The sequence below is a fragment of the Branchiostoma lanceolatum genome, chromosome 10 (genome assembly GCF_035083965.1).
Source record: "Branchiostoma lanceolatum isolate klBraLanc5 chromosome 10, klBraLanc5.hap2, whole genome shotgun sequence".
In the NCBI taxonomy this organism is placed as follows: domain Eukaryota; kingdom Metazoa; phylum Chordata; class Leptocardii; order Amphioxiformes; family Branchiostomatidae; genus Branchiostoma; species Branchiostoma lanceolatum.
Genome location: NC_089731.1, coordinates 6,056,546 through 6,074,710, shown reverse-complemented (window position 1 = coordinate 6,074,710; position 18,165 = coordinate 6,056,546). Strand labels below are relative to the sequence as shown.

At 41.7% G+C, this 18,165-nt stretch overlaps 2 protein-coding genes across 2 annotated transcripts; one reads left to right on the top strand and one right to left on the bottom strand.

The window, feature by feature from the left end:
• Nucleotides 1-30: 30 nt before the first annotated feature.
• Nucleotides 31-7,978, top strand: LOC136443883 (uncharacterized). Its single transcript, XM_066441256.1, has 13 exons — nt 31-146; nt 558-710; nt 1,195-1,375; nt 1,908-2,158; nt 2,645-2,785; nt 3,148-3,285; nt 3,490-3,702; nt 4,219-4,347; nt 4,755-4,919; nt 5,378-5,548; nt 5,975-6,151; nt 6,927-7,088; nt 7,864-7,978. The coding sequence occupies exons 1-13, from the start codon at nt 80-82 to the stop codon at nt 7,941-7,943; spliced, it is 2,028 nt and encodes a 675-aa protein (XP_066297353.1). The 5' UTR covers nt 31-79; the 3' UTR covers nt 7,944-7,978.
• Nucleotides 7,677-18,150, bottom strand: LOC136443576 (peroxisome biogenesis factor 10-like). The gene is made up of 7 exons (XM_066440866.1): nt 17,929-18,150; nt 16,648-16,728; nt 16,303-16,379; nt 15,437-15,688; nt 14,773-14,942; nt 8,973-9,114; nt 7,677-8,700 (listed from the first exon to the last, which is right to left on the bottom strand). The coding sequence occupies exons 1-7, from the start codon at nt 18,032-18,034 to the stop codon at nt 8,626-8,628; spliced, it is 903 nt and encodes a 300-aa protein (XP_066296963.1). The 5' UTR covers nt 18,035-18,150; the 3' UTR covers nt 7,677-8,625.
• Nucleotides 18,151-18,165: the final 15 nt, after the last annotated feature.

Genomic DNA, 18,165 nt, shown 5'->3' with positions numbered 1-18,165 from the left:
CCATAGCAACAACATTTCCTGTCTGAAATCGACCGCTACGACTCAACCAATAGCGACAAATGGGAAGTACTGACGGAAGATGCACTTTTTGACGGTGGTGTACGTTTTACTTTTCTCCGTCGGTGCATCGGTGAGCCTAAAGAATGGTAAGTTCGTTTGAAAATTGTTTTTGTTTGACGCTCCTTTCTGTTTGGGTGTAGTAGAACAAGGGGATGTCGGGACGGCAGCGGTTGTTGATTGTTTATTGTTGGTTGAGGCCTTGTGACGTTTTGTTGTTTCTAGTTACGCTTGAATCTAGAAATAATTTGTACTTCGTTGTGAAACTGGACACGTATTTTGATCCAAGTCAGCTCATTGAATATCTGTTCTTCAATGACGTTCCTAGCGTACATGTAGGTAAAGTTATATAAGTTACAGCTTCAATGTATTGGGGAAATGTTTTTTAGTCTCTTCGACAAGTAAAGGAACGTTTTCCAAACGCCTCGCACCGCGTTGTTTCGCCGGGCGAGTGTGTACTTATTTTCAACTCTAAGGACATGTATTGTACACTGACACAGACCCCTATGCGGAGCGATGCCGAGGCCAGGGACTGGTGTGTCACGAGTCGGCGGTGTGCGTGCGGGACCAGGTCTTCCCGGCCGGCATGGAGCAGTCGTACTACTGCCGCTGTCTGCCGGGCTGGGAGGGCGACGGCATCAACAACTGTGTAGGTACGTGCAGATAGGCCTCATTTACAACAACTGTGTGGGCACGCGCTGATAGGCGTGAGTTACAACAACTGTGTAGGTACGTGCAGATAAGCGTCAGTTACAACAACTGTGTAGGTACGTGCCGTTAGCCATGAGTTACAACAACTATGTATGTACATATATAGGCGTTATTTACAACAACTGCGTACTAGGTACATGCATATAAGCCTTAGTGACAACTGTGTAGGTACGTGCCGATAGCCGTGAGTTACAACAACTGTGTATGTACGTGCCTATATAGGCGTTATTTACAACAACTGCGTACTAGGTACATGCATATAGGCCTTTGTCACAACCGTGTAGGTGCGTACCGATAGAAGTGAGTTCCAACAACTGTATGGGTACCGGTACTAGTCGAAAGGCACCAGTTAATTCCAACAACTGTGTAGGTAATTACGTGCAAACATTTCTTTCTGAATGTTTCCTTGTCATTTGTATCCTTTAGCGCCAGCGATTTTCCTGTCTGTTGCGAACCCAAGCAGATGTGACGAGACGGGGGCTCAGTCATGTTTCATCACCAAACTACCCGGACAGGAGGTGCAGTTCCAAGTCAAATCGCTAGGAGTGCCAAACGTGCCCGTCCAATGGTTTAAGTATTACGTGGGAGAACCTCCAAATTTCAAAAGGTACGCATTTCATTTTTTTTTTAGTTTAGCAGTAAAGAACCCATTTCAGAACGTTTTATCTCGTATTGAAGTAAGATATAACACTTTCAGCACCAAGGAAAGCACCCATTCTGTGCGGTCTATTATATATGGTTTTGTTACAGAGAGAAAACACAAGAATACCACATCGTGCGACTACATTTCAAGGGCTATGGAGAGCACTCATCCCATGCAATCCATGTAGTATATCAAGTACGGTTTTACGTAGTTACAAAAAGAAAAGTCAGACTGACACATCCTGCTATAAAACTTTCAGCACTAGGGAGAACACGCATTCCACGTAAAATATCAAATATAGTTTTCTATAGAAGTTATCGAGGAAAAACTCAAACTTACACATCATGCGGTAACAGCTTCAGTTCTTAAGACAGCACTCATTTCATTCAGTCTATCCAGCGCTGGTCACCTCTGGAAATTTGAAAAAAAAAGAACAGAAACGAATTACTTCATAAAAATCAACAATGACCAGTATCCTCGTTTTCTTCCCTGCTAGTTATCGCCAGCTGCTGACACCTCCAAAGAAAGAAGAAGCAGAAGACCGCCCTATCCCAGAAGGCGGAACACTCACCATCCCTCACATAGAAGAGGACGATTTTTATGAAACTTTATACTGGGCAGAAGTACTGCCGGCTGAGCAGAGTACGGTGGGAACGAGACCGGTGGTAGCCTTTGATCTCGCCGAAGAAGAGCGACTGAATCCCTCTCCTACTCGGGTTTATTTTGGGCTGGAGACAAAGCCAATAGGTATGGACTAAATCCGCTGTAAGATCGTAAAACGCCTAGTTAATAGATTGTTGTTGGTTATAATGCTTCTGTATAAACAAGAATAGCGTTCGTATCTTGGTTTTAGACCCCTACCCAGCAAATTCACTTTGATTTCGGATAAGAGACTAACAATTAAAACCAAAAGGGATAAGAAGGAGATGGGTCTTTTTAGATCATCGATAAAAAACAATTATTACAAAACAAACAAAATACACAAGAAAGCTTGATAGGAAAAAGACAGTCAAGTTCTATAGAACGTCATTCTTTAAACAATGGTCACCTTTCTGGTAGCCACGAAACATTGTTCTACAACATTTCCGCCCAGGCTTCGTGGTTAGTAATAAACATTACACTTCATGAGTACTGAAGATTGGGCGATTACTGCTGCTGGTGAGGCAAACATGTCTGAGTTTGCTAGTAAATGTTGTTTTCTACCTTCTTATCTATTTTTCACCTTATGATTAGTTGCTGGGAAGTTTTTGCCCGGAGACTCCATGGTTATAAGACTACAGGACCACATACTTAAACCACAAAAACTTCACAAGGTCCGGTGGAAGAAAGAAGGAGAGTTAAAACCCTTCATCATGCAAGACGAGCATCTCCTGGGTATGTTATTTACTGTCTCGCGAAATCAAAAATACTCTGTCTCTCAAAATACAAATCATAAAGGTGTTTTTATTTAAGAAAATGTATATTTAGTAATTCAGAACAAAGCAAATATGGATTTCTTATTTTGCTTATTACCTCCGTCAAATATATTTTTCCGCCATCGCCAACATCTGAATCGTTTGTGGGTTGGCTATCTTGATAATGTCATGGATTCTGTCTCAGTGATATTTTAGTGAACTTTAGTCTAAAGAACAAGAGCTTACATACCCGAGGACAAAGCTGGTTTAGGACGATGGAGTTATACACTGTTTCTGTAGACTACTAACTGATGTTGTTATGTAATGTCTTTTTGTATCCAGAAACTACAGGTCCCACCCTATCCTTGAATCATATAAAGGATAGCGACTTCGGCGTGTACCGGGCAGAGCTGTTCGGGAGGAAGGAAGGGATACCTGGCATGGAGCTGATAGCAACAAGACGCTTCAACGTGACGAAAGGTAAGTTTTAGGGCAGATGCAGAAAACAAATAAAAATGGTTCTGTGAGCGTCGGTTTGAATTACTTGTTTTATCACTGACAAGACGAAGTATTAAGTCTTTGAGTCATGTAACGTTACCGAATGAGTAAAAAAATACTTCAAAACAAAAGCACAAGCTACCCCCTCCCCCTCTCTTACTCTAACTTACTATCTTTCCCTTGCAGATATTAGCAAAACCTGTAACGGTACCCGGAGTAGAGGTCACTGCAAATGTAACCCGGGTTTCCTTGGTAACGGCGAACACTGCGCGGACATTGACGAGTGCTCGGCGGAGTTAGCCCACTGCCTGCCCGAAGCCTCGTGCCGTAACACGGAGGGCTCGTACCGGTGTGAGTGTCCCACGGGGTACAGGGGCGACGGACGGACACGCTGTGAAGGTGACCTTTTGTTTATCATTACTCCGTCAAATTTGTTATTTTATTTCTATCATTTGTTAGATGGTTTGTGAGCAAGTTAACTAAAACATGCGTGTTTAGGCCGTCATGCACGGAAGGAAAAAGTTATTAAGGTTTGGGTAAGACTTCATATTTCAGATGATAAGTTAGACCCTATCACAGAAAGATGGGTGGGGAGTATTGTCAAACGCTTCTGTTTTTCAAATCATGTTCAATCTGAAGTAATGTTTGCATCATCGTACGCACAAAACATAACTGTGACGTCACAGGGGAACGTGTGTAATGACGGTCAACAATCAATCGCGTTCTGAGAACGTACTCAGTTATGACGTAACTATCACATTCCCCGGACCCCCTGTGACGCAGGCAGTGTATGTGGCCGTGGGTCTACTGATCGATGTCAAGTTGTCAACATTAATTCAGGCAGATAGCGACTTTGGAATATTTCAACATGGATGAATGAAGCAGGGGTTGTTATTGTTGTTGTTTACCTCCTAGATGTTGACGAGTGCGTGAAGGAAGATGACATAACCAGTTGCCATGACGACGCGGAGTGCGTCAACACGCTGGGGTCGTACCTGTGCGAGTGCAAAGCCGGGTACATGGGAGACGGCACGGACTGTTTGGGTGAGAAATGACTCGTAGAATAATTAATGAGGAACAATAATAATAAAGTTGTTTGGATGTGCATTGTTTAGCCGGTATAACCGCCCTTTGACGTAACAGAGAAGCGTACGGGAAAAAAAGAAAACAAAAAAACAGAAACTACTCGGGAGGACTTCGCCATGCGTCCGTACAGGTTGGACATGTTAGGGAATGGATGGCATTTCAGCACCTAGAACAGGTCCGTATGAAACCACACATTTGGCCTTTGGGAGATAACGGGACAACTGATGCTGCATTAGCATCTCTTTAGATTCACCGTTTCTGTTAAGGTGGCGGTCTTAGGATACACTACGGAATTTTGAGAGTTGACGTTACGACTGTAACGTTACGTTACGAGAGTGATGTAACTGTTTTTATGATTCTCCTAGCCATAAGCGCGTGGACGCCGTGGTCGCCCTGGTCCCAGTGTACGGAGACGTGCGGCCACCCTGCCAACACACGGGTCCGGGTCTGTACCCACCCCGAGAGCGGCATGAGGTGCGACGGGCCCTCCGTGGAACAGGGCACCTGTACGGGGCTCCCGCCATGTCCAGGTGGGCTTTACAATTTTATTTTTTCTATATGTGCGTGTTGTGAAATAAACAAAAGGAAATAATTAAAACTATAGGACCTCATGATTTCGCCATTGGCAAACAATTGTTGTCCCATGCGCAACAACGATAGGGTATCGCATAATTTACGTTCATCAATTAAGGAAGATGTGACCAGATTTTCTGATTTATGTCTCTGTCCTTTTTTGTCTGAATTGACGTAGGTGTGACAGTAAACACAAATAGTTGGAAAACTTGGATTTACACCCCGTTCATACTAGGCTTAGCGTATCCGGACATATTCGGATCAGCGAAGCCTAGTATGAACGGGGTTTTAGTCGATCCTTGATTTTGTCAATTCTTTCTGTTCAAAGCTGTAATCCGTTATCGACATTCTAATAAGTGATCTATATAAATCAGTTTTTAATTGATTGATTGATTGATTAATGCTGTTTTCACAGTGGACGGTAGGTGGACGGTGTGGTCTCCCTGGGCGCCCTGCACGGCGCTCTGCGGGGGCACCAAGCAGCGGGCCCGCACGTGTGACAACCCCGCCCCGGCACACGGCGGCCGGTACTGCCAGGGGGACGTCTACCAGAGGGAGCAGTGTCAGCCCGGGCCGGCATGTGCAGGTAAGGGCCGGGGCACATTCACCGGGCTTTACCACGGCAAATTGAGTAGCCTCTGTTACAGACTCCTTCCGGATGGCCAGCAACGAGAAAAAATGTAAATGAAAACGGTAACTTAACAAAGGAAACAGCCGAAAGGAGTCTGCAACAGAGCCTAAAATTGAGGCCGATTTTGGGAACAATCGACGTGAATGTGTCATGCAAAATTCGGCTGCCTTGTAACGGAAAACGTTGTGGCAGATTCTTGTCTTGTTCCTGTCTTGACCAAAAAGTGGTCAGGTCGGCCAGGTGGTCCTTAATATGTAGAGGTAGTCATGATCACTTAAAGATCCGATGGTCATTATGTATAGTAGAGGTGGTCTCTTCACAGGTTTGACTGTCTCTAATTTGAATAAGTGTATAATATGGTCATCTTTCCATGAACGGCAGTTGATGGGGGCTGGACACCGTGGGCTACTTGGTCAGCTTGTTCAGTGACGTGTTCAGTGGGAAGGAGAGTACGGACCCGGTCGTGCACCAACCCCACACCTCGGTACGGCGGGCGGTACTGCGCAGGCGGCGACGCACAGCAGGAGAAGTGCGGGGAACACAACCCAGAGTGCTATGGTAAGTAGTACAGTCAAACCCGTTAGGTCAATGCTTAGAAGTGGCCACCTACGGCCTTGCATTGAGCGAGATCGTAAAAATAATCTCGTCAGGCAACCATCCCCAGTCACAGGCCACATTAAAACAATCCCGTCCATTTTTGCATATTAGTTAACCCCACACTATCCTCATCAAGCACCTGTTCTCAGCTACAATTTTTCTTCAGTCCCTTGAGTGGTTGCTGAATCCAGGTTTGACTGTACCTCCATCTTCTAGTTCTGTATATCAGGCAATACTTGGTGAAAATGACATGCAACAGTGGTCAGTATAGACAGGATTCTCAATGCTTGAGTCAATAGCTGGCAGATATAATCAAAGAAAATCTAAGGGACCACCAAAAAGTGGCAAATTCAACCATTTTCCCTCCAGACGCAGTCTGGGGTGGAGTGAGTGTAGTTACATGAGTGGCCTGTAAACCAGTTTTTATGTACTGCTTCCTCTGAAAGCTGTTGCTTTGGCGTGTGGAGAGTGATGCCACACGTGCCGGGGACCTGATTTCTATGTCGGGGCCATGTCCTAGATAGTAGCCCACCTATCCAGAACGGATTGGTGTTTATTATACTAAATTTAACCCTTTTCCTGCCGTAGCTGTTGATGCCGCGAGAGTGGAGCGAGTGTAGCCACACGTGCGGCCTGTAGACCTGATCATGTTGTCTGGCCATGTCCTACATAGTAGCTCACCTATCCAGAACGGATTGGTGCTTATCATGATGAATGTAACCCTTTTCCTCCCTAGCTGTTGACGCTGTGTGGGGAGAGTGGAGCGAGTGGAGTGAGTGCAGCCACACGTGCGGTCTTGGCTCCAGGTTCCGCCGGCGACTGTGCAGGCAACACCTCGGTCCGACGTGTTCGGGAGAGAACACGGAGCAGCAGCCCTGTATGGTGGAGGCCTGCCCAGGTATAGGCTAGGCTGTGTTATACTTAGGTCCCAATTGTGCCGGTGCCCGTAGGGGGTGTAGTCCCTGCCGGGCCCCAAAGCCACAAATTTGTCCCGTTGGACTGCCGGGTACTGGGGGGTTACCGTCGTTCGCTCCCGGTGCTGGCACGATTAGGTCATGATCACGGCGTTTATTTGTTACCGGGTTCCGCATTACTTTTAAGTCTGAATTAAAATGATTCAGGGTCCCGGCTGGGCCCAAACATGACCCAGCAGCTGCAGGGTGTCCCACCGGGCCACATAGGCATCACGCCCGAAAGTGCCAAGAAAAAGCCGGCGAACTACCCAGCGGGGCCCCCTTCTTCCAATAGGGACCTAAGGATTATACATTTTATAACAAGGGGCACAAGAGGTAAATCATGCCCTGAATCAAAAATCTGTAGTTATGTGTTACAGAAAGTTGCCAGGGGGCCCAATTGTTTTGTTGATTAGGTCAAGACTAAATACATTGATTAGCAAACAAGACATACATGAACCACATTCTCAAAGTTATACATGTAACAAGAAAATACAGTATTCACAAGAAATAAAAAAGATAAACTGCTGTAATTCTAAAGGAATATGGTAATGGATCCATAATTTAATTGTTCTTTATTCGATGAAACAGAAATGGGATGCTGAATATCACAGAAATCCATTCATGATTGATAGCTGTCATTTAAGACCTTGGCAAAGGAAAGTATTTTGTTGAGAATGTAGTCCTAAGGCTCTGTCTCCATCTTTTTTCTTTCTGCAGCTGAAGTTGAAAACTTTGGACAACACATGGGCCATCAACACAGATGGCAGGAAGGGACCCAAGCAAGGAGGCATCCATAGTATCAAGAAGGTTAAAAAGTTTTAACCCCCTTGGTAGTATATAGAGATAAGAACTGTTTTTTTTCAGCAAGCCATTAATATATGACAATTCATATTGCCCTTTCCCCTGAAGAGAAAAAGACATGTCATGCTTTTGGCAAGTTATATGCAACATGTTGTAGAAAATCAATCTTTCACCGAAACTTTTGATAACAAGAAATTTCATAGCTGTCATAAAACCATGGAAAATTATTACGATTTTACACAGAAAAATGTTTTACTGCAACTAAGCATAATTTCTTGCACTCTTACATTGGATTTGGGTCTGTATATGCCATAAAACATAGCATGGCCTTTTGAGCTGACTTGTTTGTTTTTGGGAGAGAATATATAATATAAGATACATATATATTATGACAACTTAGAAGATAAAATTGCTGTATAACTTATCTTCTATAGATGGAGAATTTTCACATATAATCTGAAAAAAAAACACAAGTTCTTAAGTCTGCAATTTTGGTGTAATCAACTTATATCATGTTTGTAACTTTTCATGATGTGGAATAAATGCGCTTTGTTTGTCTTTAAGTTACTAGACAGTATTTTTTGTTTACTTACATAAATGTACATAATTATATTAATACATTCATTCATTTATTCAAATTCATAAAGCCAGTATTTTTTATCTGTTTTTAAGTCCTGGTCAACTTGGCTGATAGTTCTGCAAGCACACAAGTCTGGACAGTTGGAAGGGCTCTCTGCACAATGGGCACTCCGGCTGCACAACAACAGAATAGATGTCAGTTTAAATGTTACTGTTATGTGATGCTACTAAGCAGCCACATACATGAATGAGGTCATGACTAAAAATTTATTTCAAAACAACTCAATATCACTTTTACACAAAACACCCATTTTCTTGAATGTTACTCCTTTATCAAAATGTAAGAAAAAAACACCTCACCATTTTTCTAAATTTTTAGAATTTCAATGATGCACATGTAATGGTTACTCTCTACCCCATTCCATGGTGTACAAGAAGCTGGTTACCTTTTCACTACCCCATTCCATGATGCACTCCCAGCAGAAGAGGTGACCACAGGGTGTTGCTGTGGGGTGCCTTCTGGTCTCGAGGCATAGAGAACATCGCGACTTGGGGTGGACTTCAGACGAAGAGCTTACAGCACTAGTACTGCAAAATAAAGAGATAATGTTTTTCGCATAGTTATTTTTTGCATACAGTATACAAGATTTGCAACATCAGCTTTTATACATATAACCTCTCCTAGAACATGCACCAGATCCAAAATTGATCAACAATTTACAGTTGCCTATAAGCTGTTATGACCATAAAATCTAAGTAGATAAGGAAATCGATCCATCTCTTCAAGAAAGAGCCTATCTAAGACAATCATCAATTAGAACTAATAGTCTGACATATTCTCAAGAAACTGTCCATCAACAAAAAGCGTAACAACTTAAACAACTGCTAAAAAATCTATAGGTCACCAGTTTATAAGTGGTTATGCTGCAATGAACAGATTTGGCATGTTTTGTATTGTGTTATCAGACTAATGAATAACTTCAGGTACCAATTTCCGGAGGCCTCCACATGTAGACTGGCAAAGGACACAATTATATAAACGTCATCTCATAGACTGCATATGGAACATGTACACGTTGGTTATGTGTAGCTAACATAATTGAATTAATAACTTCTGGTACCAATTTCCTGAGGCTTCTACATGTAAATTTACCAAGGACACAATTATAGAAACATCGTCTCATAGCCTGTATATGAGACCAATTTGTCACATTGTCTACACGTGTGTTTCGTTCCTGAGTTGTCCAATAACAAAATTGTAGCGTATGCGTAAATGCATGTGATATCTTGTGGGTCACTGGCCTTATGAGACTTTTACCAAGAAACCCAACATTAAGTGGGACATTTTCCCTTAATGATGAATTAATCAGATACAATGAAGATGGGAGAGTTCAAAACAGAAAAAGAAGCTTTGAGTTGAAGAAGTCTGGTATCACCTTTTCCCCTGCCAAGAAATTACCTTACCAAATGAATGAAATGTTGTGACAAAAAAAAGCTGCCGTTTTTTTTATACGTTTGCAAAAAAAAAAACCTTGAAAATTTTTTTCTTGTATTTAACATGTCTGGATGCACTCCACAAAACTGTGATGTTTAATTGAAAAAAAAATTGTTTCAGATTTATGGTTGCATCTCCTTCAGAAAAAAACTTTGCAGGAAGACATGGACATCATCTTCAGAAACTTAAATCTACATGTTAGATTTGCCTTACATGTTAGACTAGCCAGGATTATAAAGGTCATTAAGAAGAGTTTTGAAGACATGTTTGGCAGGTAGGAACAATGCAGGACAATTTCATTCTGATTGACCAATGCAGGAAATTTGATTCAGTCACGCACAACCTACCTTATCTGTAACATCATCATCATAGCAGCAGGACAGACCTTGAATACATGTGGGCACCTTATACATATACTAAACAATTGGTCTGGTCCTTGGAATAAATTGAGTGGTTTGAAAACATTTCCCTTCACAATTTGCTTTGCTGTCCACCATTCAGATCCTAAGGGGCATGCCATTTCGTGTTTCTCCTTTTTCCAAAATAGCAGTCAACCTATATACCACAACTGCCAGAGGACTACAGGCCAACAAAGGAACATCCCAAACCGATTTCATCCGCTGAAAAAAGGGACCACCTGAAGACTTAGTGCAGCTGCAGTCTCCGCAAGTCTGCGCAAACCCGGACGTCAACATTCGACCAGCAGCTTGGAGCATCCAACACCGACAGTCAAACACTGTTATTCAGGTACAAAGGCTTTGTTGACTCCTTGGGGTCTACACATCTGGGAAAAACAGCCTTTGCCCCCGTTAAAGCAAGGGAAAATTCATCTAGGTAGATGCTATTTCTCCCGCTTCCATTGAGTTTGAAGTGTATTACTTGAAGCGTAATCCTTTTTCCATAGTCGATAGTGCGGTGTGGCTTTGCTACAACTCGCTTTTCAGCCCCTTGCTCTTCAGGGTTATCAATATAATTCTAACCAAATAGATAACTAAATAACAGCAAGAACAAAGCATATATTATCTTCTGCATAAAGTGACCTAGTTGTAACAATCCACCACGCAACGAGACTTTGAGTTACAAAACTTCAACGACGAAACAAAAATTGCTTCAATTGTCATTTCCAACATGGGTCGGAGGGTTGAAAAAAAAAGGTATCAAAAGATTATGACTTTTCTTGCTATGAATTCTCTAATTCTGTTTGAATTCTGCATTCTGATCGTTCTTGCATCATCGTCGCCAACATCCAATCCTCCAGTTGACCAGAGGTGCTTTCCTTTGTGCGAAAGTAAATCGTTTTTCTCCTGTTTGCCGGCTGACATTAATAATAGGTACGACAGACACTTGCCCACCATGCATGTTACTAGGAAGGCAGAGTGTATATCATGTGACGATGGTCACAAACACTCTGCTGGAATTGACAATTGGCCAACAGAGAAGTGCTTTCCGGGTGTGAATCTGCTCGTAATAAGGGGCTATCAATATGGGACGTTAACGTGGCAAAAACTATCTGTTATCAATCCTTCTTCCCTCACACATCTGTATCTCATAGACGCAGGGATAACCGAATTGAACAACGGAACATTCAATGACTTTTCAGAGCTACGAGGTCTGAATTTAGAGGACAACATGCTGACGCATATCCCTAGAAACTGGTACACTGGTTTGTATTCTCTGTATTATGTATCACTTTCAAACAATCACATCTCCAGTTTAGATCCGGGATGTTTTGAAACCCTGATAAATGTTATGTTGTTAGATCTACAACATAACTTGTTGCGAGAAGTACATGGTAATTGGTTTGCTGGGATGGGCAATCTAGTTACACTAATTCTTAGTGATAACCAAATCAAGACGATTTTCCCTCATGCATTTGATGCCTTACAACGTCTGCAGTTTCTGGACTTAAGTAACAACAAATTAGAGTGTCTACAAAAAGAAACATTTCTGACCCTGAAATACCTTGTCAGAGTTATTCTTGGTGGAAACAAGCTTAATGCCTTAAAGGCAGATACAGGGCATGGAATGCCATGGCATGTTGTGCTGGAAAATTGTGGTCATAACCAAAGAAAGTCTATGAAACCTTCTTGGTACAGCACTGAGCAAAGTAATAATCAATGGATACGACTTGAGGTCATAGGTATGGTCTTACACATCAACTACAAGCCCTCCACGGACTTATTTTCTATTGACTGGTTTAGCACACTGGCATACAAAACTAAGGTCCCAATCAGCCTGGACTCATGTAATCAACTCACAAAGATGTATCGTTTGGGCCATTTTACTTCTCACCCTCCCTTTGTTATCATAACAAAGAATAGTGAAACCCATGTGGATAAGCCATTTTTAACTCAATGTTCCGAGGCATGGGAAGAGTCTGGTGGTATAGGCTTTACTTTGAAGGGTGCATCTAGCCTGCGAGTCTTAGATACTAGTACTACTAGTAACCAGGGTTTCTCAAAAGTGGAGGCTTTTGCTGTCGTGGCAACTACGAGTACGACGAGAAATCAAACAACTGAGTCCCAAACTGCAGGCAAGGCTGAGGACCTTAACAGAAACCTTGACCTGTCGAGAGTGGCCTGCTTTGCTGTTATTCATGATTACAAACACATGTTTTTCTTCAACACGTCAACAAAAAAGCAAGCAGAGGGAACAAACTGTTTTCAGAGCGATGATGTTTGTAAAGGTAGTGTTATTGCTGAAGGAAAAACTGCAGTGTTTGATAACAGTTCTGCTACTAGAGCTAACAAAAAAGACAGCATAACGGAAAGACCAGAAAAAACATCAACATCTTTCATACATGCAAACACAACAGCTGAAAAAGCAGATCAAGTTGGCCATACAAAACTAGGGATACCTGTGATAGTTGGCTCTGTAGTGGCAGGCCAAATTGTCGTGATATGTTGCCTCTCATTTTTTTGCCTTGGTGATTATGTCAAAAGTAGAAATGATGACAATCAAGACTGCAACAGGACAAATAATAGTGCAGTGTCCCAGGGAGGAACAGCACGACACACAAGTCAATTACACGTAGACAACAACAGAAGTCGTGACACTACAAAAAGTGCTTATGATGAAATAAACGAGGATGAAGTGTACGTTTCATCTGGGCACCACTACTGTGAAATAAAAGATGAGGATGCCTGTGGCAAACAGGAACAGGTGTTGGACAGCAATCAAACAAGCAACAATGTCTACAATCAAATAAACGAGGACGCAGTGTACGTTCCATCGGGGCACCACTACTGCGAAATAAAAGATGAGGACACCAGTGGCAAACAAATGCCTCGTGCACATCGAAGCGAAGAAATAAAAGAAGACAGCGGGCAGCGCTCACAAAACGAAATCCGTGAGGACAAAAACAAGTATGCCTCAACATTTCATACCACTAGAGCTGAAGTACATCTCCCCACAAGTAGAATTGGTGGAAGATATACTTCACTTAACAAGAAAGGTAAAGAGACAACAGATTGTGTTGGGTCTAGAACTGCCAGTCCGTCTATCACTGAGTCTGTCCATTTGGAACAGACAGACGAAATGACTGACTGTGCAGGTATATCCAATAGCACAGGTAGGGGCACACCTGGTAGTGATGTTGCTAGACTTGATACTATTGAGGAAGAGATCACAGAAGACTCAGAAAAGTGTGACAGCACCAGGGAAGATTTGCCTGTCGTAGCAGATGTCGAATCAAAAGTAGAGAGGTGAAAATTTCTGACAAAATGAACTGAAAGGAGATCACATAATAGCACAATCTTCTAGAATGAAAGATTTTGGTGTCCTATCATGTTCATAGTTATTACTGTATAATGTTATTAGAACAAGAAATAAAGAAAATGTTATCTTTAAACTTTTGAAAAGTGACCTACTTCAAAGAGTGTACTCAAGATAAATAAAGGGGAAAAATGTAACTGTAAATTGGGCCAAGGCTATATTGCTTCATTCTGTTTCTATACACTTGGTGGTATGTTAAAACTACATTCTCTTACTTTGTGTTGCTTTTAATTGTGCAATTTGTGAACGCTATATATGTCTTACCATCATAGTTATAATTTTTACAGTTTTAAATTCAATTATGTGAATAGATATATTACTGTTAGATGAATTAATTGATAAATAGCAACCCAATGTACTTCATTTCTCTGTAAACATTGCAATTAAGGTAATGTTACTTGAAAATCAAAATTGGTGTGAAGTTACATACTATACTTGCACGCAATAATGTGAAACAAGGCACCTTTATGTTATACAAGTTTGTTATCAACGGTAATGACATATTGCAAAAGTCCCTGGCCAATTCATATAATTGAGTGCCAATCATACAAAACAGCCTTTGGACATTTGTGTAGGGCATACAACTTTAATACAAAAATAAAAATTTCAAATTTCTATACTGTACCTCTTATGAAATTAGATTCTGTGTAACTTTCCTGAAGGATGATCAATAAATGTTGTGTATAATATCGAAACAGGCTTCATCTTCCAGTTTGTGAGTTTTTGTAAAGACAAATTACGTTGATGGGGATTACACATCCAGGTAATAAGATACACAACACAAATTACTCATTGAGAAGAAAATGAAAACATTTGCTAAGAAACCATCATAATATCAAAGAGATTCTGTCAAGTAATAGTTCCACTTGACATCAAACAAGGATGACAAAGGAAGAAGATGAAAATAGCAACAGACTAACTAACTAACTAGCTAACTAACTAACTAACTGACTAACTAACTAACGATCCATGTGTACCTGTGTTCTGAGGTTGTCTCCCTGTCCTGACCCTGCCCAGACTTGCCCCCAGTGATGGTCCTGTGCACATGTTGCAGTAGACTGAACCCTAGCTGTGCCGCTGACAGCCACCCCAGCAGTCTGTAGCTGGGAGCCGCAAAATCATTGGCAAGGACGCTTCTCACCAGAAGCTGGAACAAAAGACTTATTGATTATTAATGAACATAGCTGAATTTTGACTAAAAATTTTTATATTTCATACAGCTGTCAAAGAAGTATCTTTAAAATCACCAAAATGTTACCAATAAATCCCTTGAAGTATGCATGAAATCACTCTTAGCTAAAGCCCCAGTCACACATAGAAGACCATGGCCTCCTGACCTTCTTCAGACCATGGTTGGGATTCAGTCGTGAGCAAGGTCATCTGTGGTTGGGAGTTGGTTGGCGAGGTTGCCTTCACATCTTTAAAAGTTGTCTATGCCAGCCGACTAAAATTCAAAGTTAGAAAAGTCGTATTCTGCTTGGATGCAATTTAGGGGAGTGAACTGGAGCTAGAATATATTAGGATGGATTCTACACTTCTCCCAAAACAGTACTAGTACCGACCTTGGTTGGGGTGTGGTGGGGGGCAAAGTTTTGGGAAGGTAATGAACGTGTGACAGGGGCCTAACGGATTTACACTCACATATCTGATGCCAGTGGTCCTCTTGGCGATGTGGTAGAACACACCGTGCAGGTAGAACAAGGCCAGGTGAGTCCTGTGTACGAACATGATGGTCCGCTTCATGACGGGGACGGTGTTGAGAAGGAGGTCTGTCTGCTCCTGGGTCAGTCCCAACGCCTCGGGGTCAGAGGTCAGCTGCAGCTCTAACTTGGTGAGGAGTTTGGTGAGGAGGTAAGGGGTGCTGATGTGGAGAAGTACCAGCAATGATCTTCTCTGTGAGGAGAAAGAGCAACATTTTAGAATGATTAGTCTTAGAGACAAAGACATTGTTAGAGGTAAGCCTATATCATTATGGGTGAGGAGTGTTTGGGTGTACTGAAGTACCAGCAAATGAAATGAAATGTGCCTCAAGTCAGTTCTGCACTAACTGTTCTTAGAAGCTTTCCTTCTATTGGTCAATACAAGAAAGAGAGATATTACGTAGAGTACCCATGATTCCAAAGAAAATAGCTCTAGCTCTTTCCTATCAATCAATGACCACTGCTTTCAACGTACATTCTAAAGGAGCAAAAATGCAATGGACAGAGTGTAAGGCTTACATTTGGGAGGTTGTGGATTCAAACCCTCACCAGGTCATACTTAAGACTTGGCACATACTAGCTACTTTCCCTGCTTAGCACCAAGCACTTACGAGAAAGACTCTGGTAGTAATACACACACTGCTACTAGCCCCCTGATGTAGTATAGCTCTTGCACAACTGAACTATGTGTCGCAAGGGCTGTAGAAACAGATATGGGCATTTGTCATTTACTGAAAGGTGTGTGAAGGATTTGAACTTTTAGCTCACAAATAAAGAAGGTGCACAAGACTTGTCCAATGTTCTTACCCAGGTGGAAGGGATGGCCCTCTGTGTGGGATCCACCTGTATGATGTTACAGTACTCCTCACCTAATGTCTGGTACCCTGTACAAGAGGTAACAGTCATTCTCATGTTTTGTACTTTGTATTGTGCCATAAATCATATACAAATACATGCACATGTACACTTGCCAATCCTAAGCCCTGCATGCATTCTAAGGAGGTTTGATGCATTTCAAGTATTGTTTGAAACTATTCTAATGCATCTCATGCCAGACCCACCATTTGTATACGTCAAGAAACCGCCTGCGGCTCTTTACAAAAATATTACAGTAATTAAAACAAAAAAAGAGGTATGACATAGTGTCCAAACCTGTGACAGTGGTGATTCCGAAGTACGCCACGTCTGCCAGGACCTGCAGTTCCCGCCGCCATCTCATCCATGGCCGCGCTCCTAGAAGATAGTTTTGATGAATGACTACTGAGGTAGTTTACGTTAAATATTCCAAACTCCGTCATTTTATAAAATACAAAAACAAGAGCAAGCGAGACAGAGCAGGTTTGAAATGATGTGACAAATATGAAAGTTAAAATTCACAGCAAGCAGCACAAATGTAAACCCAAGGCACCAATATAGAGACACAAATAGTGAACCCACTTCTAGAGCGGGTTGGGGTTTTGTGCGCGTGAGAAATTTGTGCGTGAAAAACTTGTGCATGAAAAAATAAAGTGCAAGAAATGTGTCAGAAAATGTGCAGTACAAAATGCTTAGTCAGAAAAATGTTACCCCATGATATGATTTTGCATCTGTTTCCTGAATTTTGGGTTCGAAATTTAGGTTCCTTGGGAATATCTAAGCTGACTCCCAAGGTATTTAAAACCTTTTTTGAGGTTTTAAGCTTAAAACTTGAAATAAGATGACCCACAATGGAATTAAGTATCTTATTGTTGCATTCTACAGTTCAAAATGTTGTTCTTTCAATCTTCAAGTGATTTTTAAGTGATTTCCAAATGTTAAAGTTTTAAGCGCAAAAAAGTTTGAAAATTATTTGCGCGTGAAAGAATCTGCTTGAGAAAAGATGAAATTAGGCTAATAGAATGGAGAAAAGCTTCAAATAGTTACATTTTACAATACAAAACTTTATATAAGTGAGTTGACTATGTATTATTTGTTAGATTTAAGTGATTTTCAAATGTCTACTCAGGTTTCTATTCCCAAGGGACTAAAATATCAAAAGTTTTCAAATCATACATTCAGGTGTCAGATGAAAAATTGTATCATGGGATCACATTTTCCTGTGTTAGAAAATTATACTGCACATGTTCTGACACATTTTAAAGAAATCTATTTTTCACGCGCAAATTCTTCACGCGCAAATTTTTCACGCGCAGAAAACCCGTTCCCTCTAGAGCAGGAATGGACACCAAACAAGAACAACAACAACACTGAACATATACCTGGTACACACAAATTGGAAGATTAGATACCTCTGGAATTAAACACACCTCAGAAGAGGACATTCAAATGACCAACAGGTTCTAAAATTTCTATCTTCTGACATAGTGGTACCAATATAATGCTGATAGAAGTGTTGTAGAAAACAACCAACAGTAAATAGTAAACAACATCTCAAAGGGGGAGGGGGGCACTCACCGAACCACGTTTGAAAAGCGTCTGCAACCTCGCCGCGAATCGAACCCCGGTAGTAGTCGTCTTTCTGGTTCGCTCTAATAATTTCTGCCTGTCCCGCAGCTTTCATTTCGTTTTCTTTGCCTCAAATTGTGCAAAAATGTCGACAATATCTGTACAAGGACTTTAGAAGAAGTTTAGCGTACGAAAGTTCAAAGGTCGCGGGATCTGTATTTCCGGACTTGCGCAGTGCAGACGTGA

Bases quoted from the DNA above. Each gene is read 5' to 3' on its own strand.
- LOC136443883 (XM_066441256.1), top strand. From the start codon at position 80: ATGCACTTTTTGACGGTGGTGTACGTTTTACTTTTCTCCGTCGGTGCA. The intron at 1,376-1,907 runs GTACGCATTTCA...CTTCCCTGCTAG, and splicing joins GAACCTCCAAATTTCAAAAG to TTATCGCCAGCTGCTGACAC. The intron at 3,286-3,489 runs GTAAGTTTTAGG...TTTCCCTTGCAG, and splicing joins ACGCTTCAACGTGACGAAAG to ATATTAGCAAAACCTGTAAC.
- LOC136443576 (XM_066440866.1), bottom strand. From the start codon at position 18,034: ATGAAAGCTGCGGGACAGGCAGAAATTATTAGAGCGAACCAGAAAGAC. The intron at 15,689-16,302 runs GTAAGAACATTG...TTCTCCTCACAG, and splicing joins GGGCCATCCCTTCCACCTGG to AGAAGATCATTGCTGGTACT. The intron at 14,943-15,436 runs GTGAGTGTAAAT...CTTTTGTTCCAG, and splicing joins GGACCACTGGCATCAGATAT to CTTCTGGTGAGAAGCGTCCT.